Source organism: Fopius arisanus, unplaced genomic scaffold (genome assembly GCF_000806365.1).
Source record: "Fopius arisanus strain USDA-PBARC FA_bdor unplaced genomic scaffold, ASM80636v1 scaffold00172, whole genome shotgun sequence".
NCBI lineage: Eukaryota > Metazoa > Arthropoda > Insecta > Hymenoptera > Braconidae > Fopius > Fopius arisanus.
In genome coordinates, this window is record NW_011887911.1 from 15924 (window position 1) to 24606 (window position 8683).

Consider the following 8683-nt stretch of genomic DNA (forward strand, 5'->3'; position numbering starts at 1 on the left):
TTTAAGCATTGATGTATTTTGGCTGATTATTTGAGGTGTTACAACCGTTTTTTCGAGCTCATTTTGAAATGCTCAATATTCTTTGATGATCCTTTAATTGTCTCACGGTTAAATTCAATGAAAAAATGATGTCCATTTTATACCATGGTATGGCTGAAAACTGCGTGATGCTCTACCCGTTCTTATATGGCGTTATTGAAAGCACGGAAATAATCGTGAACGTGTTTATGCATGTATGTAATTTTCAATGAATTTTTGATACACTGTTGCACGTTAAAATCAATTAAAATCGTCGTCGTGTTTCCAAAATAAATTATAAATAAAAACTAAATAATTTCTGTTTTATTTCACTAGGTTTTTGGGCCCAATCGCTCATGGCATTTAACCCTATCACGAATGGTACTAAAATATTGAGTACGGAAGTGGCCGCCAAGGACAGCCTCACATGTATACATGGCCTCCGCGTTTTTTCCTTAGGCTGGGTTGTCATGGTTCACACCTACCTACAGGTATTCTCTATAGCTGGTGAGTCGTTTATTTATTTTAGCATAGCATTGTCAGCATCATTCTCTTTGGTTATCTTGGTGTTTCTCTCCGATCTTGTTAGATTATTTAATCAATTCTCCGTTCTTGTTATAATTGAAATTAACTTTCTCTTAAACCTTTCCCACATGCCTTACCCTACCTAATCTTACCCTGATGTCAGAAGTGGTGAAATCATTTTTACGTTCTTGTAACACTGATTATGAACAGTTAGCCCCCTCACCTTCCACTTTACGAGAATTCATGGACAAAAGGACAACTGCCAACAACGCAGACATTCGAGATTACCTCCAAAAATCTCTTTCTACAGCTGAGGTCGGTATTCAAAATTCTTCACAAATATCTACTTGATATTTTTCAATCTTCATCCATACTTTTCGAGCAGTGGAATCATATGCTTACAGATCTTCTTTGGAGAATTTGTTTCTTCATCTAGATGATGCTTCAGATCTCGATCAAAATCCACAAACCATCTTCAATCGAATTGCGTCTGCCAATTGGAAAGTCAATTATGAAGAATGCTTCTTCTTCTGAAAAGAGATTCTGTTTTTTGGACATATGGTTACTGAAAAGGGAAGACAAAATTCTCCTGAGAAAATTATGGCTATTATGGAATGGCCAAATCCAACCAATATAACAGACATTCGCAGTTTCATAGGTCCTCGTTTCCGTTATCGTCGATATGGTCAAGGTTTCACGTCTATTGCCAAACCTCTTCGTAAACTTAGTGATGTTAAGACCCATTTACCTCGGGTGAAGATTGTCAGAGAGCTTTGACTCAATAACAATCCTCACATCTCCCCCTACCTAGCGTTCTCTTTTGGTATCGGGAGATTCATTCTCGGTACTGATGCGTCCTAATTCATAGTCGGTGCTACTTTTTCACAAAAACATGATGGTGTTGGAGTAATTGGATATTAGAATCGATGTCTCAGTAATTCGGAAAAAAATACTGTGTCGCACGAGAAGAACTTCCGGCTGTCATCAACCCGTTAAATCTGTCTTTTAATATGTTCTACTAATTCCTCATTAGAACTGATCGTGGTACTTTCAAAGGGCTTATCTCTTTTAAAAAGCCAGTCAATCAGATAACTCATTGGATTAAATTTACCTCCAAGGTAAAAGCTGATGCACCGTTCCATCGTCCCTGTTCTCGTAAAGTTTGTGGGAAGGCGAACGAAGGTTCTTCTAAGAAGATTCTTTTCAAGATCATTCGTCAGTTGAAAAACAATCGTGATTGAGTTCAACTTCAGAATGAAGATCCCATTTTGAAAATAATAATTTAATGTAAAAAAAACTAAATATCGCCCTAAATGGAAGTAAATTTTTCATTTAATTTCTAATTTCAAGATGTAACTTTTGCAGTGGGCTACAATTGAGAAATGATGATTGAACGAAACTAATTTTTCAAGGCATTATTCCTGAAAACTTGATTAGCGAATTTTTTTCTTCTCCCAATGCTCCTCATTTGGGTATCAATGAAGTACTTCTGAACATTCGCGAACACTTCTAGTGGGAAACTTAAACTATATGTAGAAAATTTCTTCACAAAATTTAAGATTTGTATTTGTAATAATTTTATGGTTTGGTGTTCCTCAGGAAATACATTCCGATTAAGGTCAAAATTTCGAATATTTTACCTGTAGAGAACTTTAAAATCTATTACGAATTCGAAAAACTAGAATAACTCCATTACACCCACATGCTAATGGAATCTCTTCTAGGTTTGTCGCCCATCCATAGATCTTCCTCATTCGATCGCCAAGATAAATCTCTTGATGACATGATCCCTATCCTATCCTTTTTCTTGAGGCAAACTATACCTGCAACAAAGACAAATACTCAAAATCCTTCTCCACTTTCAGCCTCTAATTTTCCTTGCTGCTCGGTACGTAGAGTTTAAAAATCGAATAGAAGCTGAAAGGGGATGCAACTGGAATAGATAAAATAGAGAAATAATTGAACTATGAAATTGCCGGGGAGACCAATTTTTAATTAATAATCGAGTCTCAATACAAGAAAAATAATAAATAAAATCCCCTTAAATCAATCAAGCATTACTAAACATACAATATAATTTATATCAAGTCACTGTCGTCTCATTAAGTTATTAACAAATATTTCTCTGAGAGATTCATCTATTAGTTGTTCAAAATGAATGAATAAATAAATAATTAAAAGTCAAAGAAAGCAGAATTATTAAAATCTCGAAGAACTGAGTCACGAGACTCGAGTCGTTATTATCGAACGATTTCAATAAATTCACAAAAACAATTGAGTCACGAAACTCAATTGTTAGCGGTTGCAAAAGTCAAAAGTTTTGATTAGAAATATTTTACATGAAATTGTCAAAGTGATTCATTGACTTGAAACAATAACGCCTAAAATCAATAAGTCTACGTGACCTCGAACACTTGAAATTACATAAAATAAGTACACAAATACTGCTCAGGTCACGAGACCTTGGGGCTATTAAAATAAAAATAAATCCAATGGCGAGATTTCTATGAATTTTCACGACATTAATTTATTTGAACCAAAAGTTGCAAAACTAACTAAATTACATAATTAACAACATAAAAAAGAAGAAACCATACTAAATTAAATCGTATTAACTTATTTCAAAAGATCATTAATTCGAAGAGAGAGAGAGAGTGAAAAGAATTCACTTATTGAATAGGTCAGAGATTTTCCAATAGAAAACTGCGAAAAGGCCTGCAGGACTCGGATGTACGAAGCATTAAAAAAATCAATTAAACTAACAAATCTCTGCCTATTATTTCACAAAATAACAAAGCAAGACTTTGGCCATGACGCTCACCTAGAATTGCCAATTCTCCTTCAAAAAATCGCAAAAGATCCAAAGCGATGGAGATGGCGTCCTCCAAGCAAAATTAGCGTCTCTTGCCAACATTTTGGACTTTCCGAAGGAAAGTGATATTCGGGAACACGTGAGAATCAGCAACAGGTAGGTAACGCAACGAAATTATGTAATTGGTGGAGATAACGTCATCGTCCACTAATCCCAATCGATCGGGTATGTGCGACAGAATTATTAATTCACATGCATGCGCTCTTCATTTTCCCCGATGCTTAATCATAATTCACTGTTCTGAATAATGAGTGTTTCCAGATTATTTATTGCGTCCTTTGCTACACTGGGACAGACAGTTCTTTCACATCAAAACTGATAATAAATTATCTGCTGATCTCCATACAGCCACGTGTGTCCATCATCGCCTCACTTCCTGTGCTGTTGATGACTGGATTGTGGCTCCATTATCGGCCACATTCAAAATCAGGTTACATGCCAATATTTAAATAGCCTGCGATATCTATCGGCTTTCCGTGGATCCTTGCTGATGCCCTTAGACGGAACACTTTAAATTTAATTTAATTAACAACTAAAACAAAAATAAAATTAAAATATAATTCTTTCCTCTCAAGAGACTCTCGTTACTGGAAGGGACTTCGCGTTTGGTGGAAGTCTACAAAATCGCGAGCCGGTCGAGAAACCATATCCGTGGCAAAATACCACGTTACAACTGATATTCTTCCTATTATTTACAATGAAGTTCTCTTCTTTTTTGGAATTTCCAGTTGGGTTGCCAAAGAAAAGATCGGTTAAGAGCCCCAGATAACTCAAATCTTAGAAATCATCATTTTAGTGAGCTACTTGGATAAGGCCGAATTCGAGGGAAATGGTGCAAAGATAAAGTTGAAAGGAAGTTACACACTATTAAATAAAATCCACCTTGATGTACTTTATTTGGCAGTAACTGCATGAAACTGGCCTAGCGTACAAATTTGATTCTAAATTGTTGAAATTTCTTGGAATCGTTGAATAACTAATATCCAGTTAACTGTTGAATAACTTGGCAAATAATCGCGAATTAATACGAAAATTAACTCGTTGATATATTCGAGAAACGGTTGAGCGTGTCTGTAACACAATGCAAAAGCTGGCTGTATTTCTTAAAATTTCCGTCATAACTCTTAAAATATGAGGGATTTGCTGGTTCAAGTTCCCCTAAAATTCGACCGACACTAAAGTCTCCTGAAATTCTTATGGTTTTGAATAGATCACTTTTGTGATGGACACCGAAGTTTAGTACGGTTGAGTTTCTATATCAGGGAAAAGTTTGGAAAACAGAACAGATGGACTAAACTTCATATAATAGTATGGGATTTCGGTATGTCCAGCCTCAATATCGATTATTGCAAGTGATCACAATAAAAGGGACTACGGAGCAGGTACTCAAGTAGTCACCATTACGCCTTAAAAGAGGTTTAGCAGGTAAAAACCAAGAGAAAAGCTGCTGACTAAACAACCCCCCAATGGTAACGGCAGACGGAAACAGCCACAAAGAAAGAAAGGTGCCGGCAACCTAGAAATGGAGTACGTCAACAACGGTTTATCAACATTGACAAAAGAAAGGACAGGCCAGTTAGAGTATATCTATCCCAAGCGCGTCCCCCATTAGTTGCGGTAGGTTGGCTAGGACCACGACATCACCAACATTTCATATCCAACGAAAGTTATGGAATGGCTTCCCGGAATTCTCACAATTCACAAGATTATGTTTCCAATATCGACTAATAGGATTGCACCATTCAACTTCACGTGGTTCAGCCTGTATGCTATATGGTGATAATTTTCTGATAATTCTCTGCAGTAGTTGCTATGGAAAAAACAAAACATTATCGAGTTGTATGAACCCCACGACAAACTGACAGATATGAAATTCTTCGCTTTCAACTATGGGTTTTGTCTCACCGTGTGATTCTGTTGGCCTACGTTTGGGGTGGAAAAACAATCCCTCTAATACCACATAAGCTTCAAAATTATCTGGCATCTCCTTCAAGGTTCCCAGCAAACAAATGAAGGCATCAAGTTTTTCATGTTAAAACATCACAAGCGTGAGGCCTACGAAAATTCTCGATAATTTTGAAGTTTTTGGGCTCCTACAAATGATAATCTCTCGTTGTACAAACATTTCCAGTCATAAAGGTTCCACTCAATATGATACGCAAGTTTTCTAATGAACAATACTTCTCTATGGTGAAACAACTTCAAGAATCTATGGGCCACGAACGTCAACAGCAGGCGTAAACATACCATTTTTGACAGTAGAAGAACAGTAATTACGCAAAGGGCACAAGGACATTAATTACAGTCACAGACGACTACGGTCGGCAGCCAAGTTGTATGTTTTTGCCTCTTATTAAATTTTTTCTGGTTAAAAGTCCTTTATTTAAAGAAAGGAAATTAAAATTTGACTAAGGCCTCTGGGAGACTACTCTCAGTCGCGAGTAACAGGAAGGAAAATTCACTTATACTTTCGGCACTAATAACATTTTTAATGTCCTAAAATACCTTCCGTCAGGGTAAAATCCACGACATCGAGATCGATTGGGACGAAGAGAGGTCAAAATATTTTCGGGAGATCTGAAGCAGCCCAGATGACTCCGATGACGAGAATCGGAGGGAGGATCCGGCGACAGCGTCCCTCTCGGAGCCCATGCTAATCGGACGGATGCAAAAGATGTCTCCAACCTAAGGATCCAATGTCTCCAGTTGCTAGAGGTGTTTGGCTCTGGTCACCCTAGTCTGAGGAACGACCTGGAGAGGAAAATTCTCCACTACTCAGGCAACCAATGACAAGAAAATTGTAAAGAACAATATCCGACCTGGACATTCTCCCGAGATGGTCAAGATTTTTATGAATTTTCGACATTATTGCCTTGATACTGGTATTGCGGTCCAGCTCGAGAGATTCATCTCCACGAATTTATGTATTGAAATTTCTTTGAATTTCCGAAAATTTGTGTAATATATATACAGAATTATTACTTAGTTGATTCGGACTTTATAAACGAAATCACTGGGAAATTTAGAGCCACGTGATCAGGGTCGAGAATCACCCATGTTATGAATTCCGAGAATTATGAAAATTCTAGGAAAAACGGCAAGTAGTCTAGTTATTTTCGCCAAAATTCGGGGAAATCCCTCCACCTTCTTTGAGGTTCAAGCAGTGTGAAGCGTACCGGCTCACACTTGAGCAGAGTTGCCTTTCGGCGAGCGTACTATTAGGTTCAGTCTTTGAGGAGAAAACATTGCTCTCATAATTTGAGTTTAATTTAAGTATTTTTGGCGTTCTTGTTGCTGTCCTACCTGCAAGAAGACGTGGTGGAGCGAGGGGCGGAGCCGACTAATATGGATTTTTGAGGAAATATAGAGTTTTTGAGGAGCCTATTGTTAACCATGTAATTGCGTGCTTTGTCGCATCCTTTTGAGTCGCGAGAATCGAGCAGTCCCGATTGAGAATTTAGAGTCAAGTAAAGTTAGATTTAAGTCTAGTATTATTATTTCGGTTATGCTAAATTTAATTCACATATCTGACAATCTGTATTATCGATTATCGGAGAAATGGATCAATTAAAATTGTGTTTTCAGGTTAATTTTATGTTGTCGTGATGGGAACGCGAAACTTGCAGTCTATGTTCTGTATTACTTTTATTCAACTTACTTTTTGTTCGAATCATAATATTTTTCATCTCGAGTTAGAAATCTCTTTCTTTTTTATTGAGATAGAGGAGAATCCCAGAGAGCGGAGTTCATTTCCCCTTCTTCTTGTAATAAGTAGAGTCTACTTTTATGAATGAGCTACCACACATTTTGAGTTGAAGCTGAGAGGAGTCAGTGCCTCTCAAAAATATTTCTACTGACTGGAGCGCCGGTATAATTTAGAGCTATTCGATATACTTTGATAAGAATTAAAAAAGTGAGTTTATTCTTTGAAGTAGTGGCATGGGTCACAAGACAGAGGCAGATGCGTGATCTGTCTTACAAACTTCTTCCACCACTAGAAACGAAGGGGGTAACACGAAGGTGAGGGTATTTCCTCCAGAAGCATCTCTTCTAAACATATTACTGAGCATATAAAGATACTTCTTTCCGTAAAATCAAGACTTTGATGGTCATAGGGAAGTCACATCAAGAAAGTCCGAAAAGCTAATCCAATCTTCAAAAGTCATACCCTGAGCGGAAGGTGGGTACAACTAAAGATAAAAATAAGATAGAGATGAAGTCACATCTGATCTATCAAATACTGTACAGTAATCGCAACAAATTTTATATTGATCAAACGATACGATATTTTAAAGATTGAGTACGGGTTCATAGATACAGTGAAGATAAACCAAAAACATATTGTTCTGTTCTTCTGCTCATGTAGAAAGCATGGAAGATCAATTTAATTTTAATAAATGAAGAATTTTAGGAACTACTGGTGCACAAGATAATTTAGAAAGTTTAGAAAGGTTTTACATAAAAAAATTCAACAATAGGACTGTAAATTTTTGAAATAATTGTAAAAAGGGAGCTAATTCTTATGGTAAACTGATTAATTTTTCTAATGACTGAATTGTTAAACTCATTATAGTCATAGAAAAAGAAATATGAAGTGGGCATTAGTGTTTGATCCTATATTCTAATGATAATTTATGAAACTTTCTTTCTGTTCCGCCCGAATGGCAACAGGCATTAAATCATATATGATTGGATAATTGAACAAAAAATTAATATTCTGGATATTCACTATTATTTCCTCTTAATTTTAATTACATACAATTGTTGATTTTTTAAGTTATGGATAATTCTCATTCGAATTAGAGATTTGAGTACATGAAAATGAGACCAATTTCTTATATTTTTCTTTAAGGTTAGAACGACTTGGTATTTTCTTGACGTTTTATTAATTTCTGGTTGTTAAAATCTTTGTTTTTCTGATTAGTAATTTACAATAGCTTGTGACCTTGGCCAGGGAATAAATATATGAATATTCCCGTCGAAGACACGAAAATCAGGAACTTTATTCTCGTGTAACCATTAAGGGGGACTTGCTATGATATACAGGACGACCTGAAATAATAAGAGGGAGGGGGGTTTGAATGATTACTCGGGGAGGGGTATCTGGAGATTAAACTTTACTCTCTTCACGTTTCCTTCCAACAAATATCCATACAACAAATAATCCAGGCCTTTTTACAACTACTTAGCTCGAGGTTGGGGGATAAGGCCAACTCACTTGCGGCTACGCGAAACTATATAAGAAAAAAGAGCAACTCTAAACCAACA

At 36.5% G+C, this 8683-nt stretch overlaps 1 protein-coding gene and 1 long non-coding RNA gene across 2 annotated transcripts in view; both read left to right on the forward strand.

Annotated features, from left to right (window-relative positions):
• Positions 1-354: 354 nt before the first annotated feature.
• LOC105272407 (nose resistant to fluoxetine protein 6-like) overlaps positions 355-8683 on the forward strand; it is a gene marked incomplete at its 5' end in the record, with an annotated part of 138896 nt that continues 130567 nt past the window's right edge. Inside the window, one exon of the mRNA XM_011314524.1 lies at positions 355-525. Coding sequence (XP_011312826.1) covers positions 355-525 — 171 coding nt within the window. The remainder of the gene's footprint in view (positions 526-8683) is intronic.
• LOC105272406 (uncharacterized) lies at positions 5280-6326 on the forward strand. The gene is made up of 3 exons (XR_892759.1): positions 5280-5463; positions 5547-5750; positions 5931-6326. It is a non-coding gene; the product is annotated as an uncharacterized lncRNA (long non-coding RNA).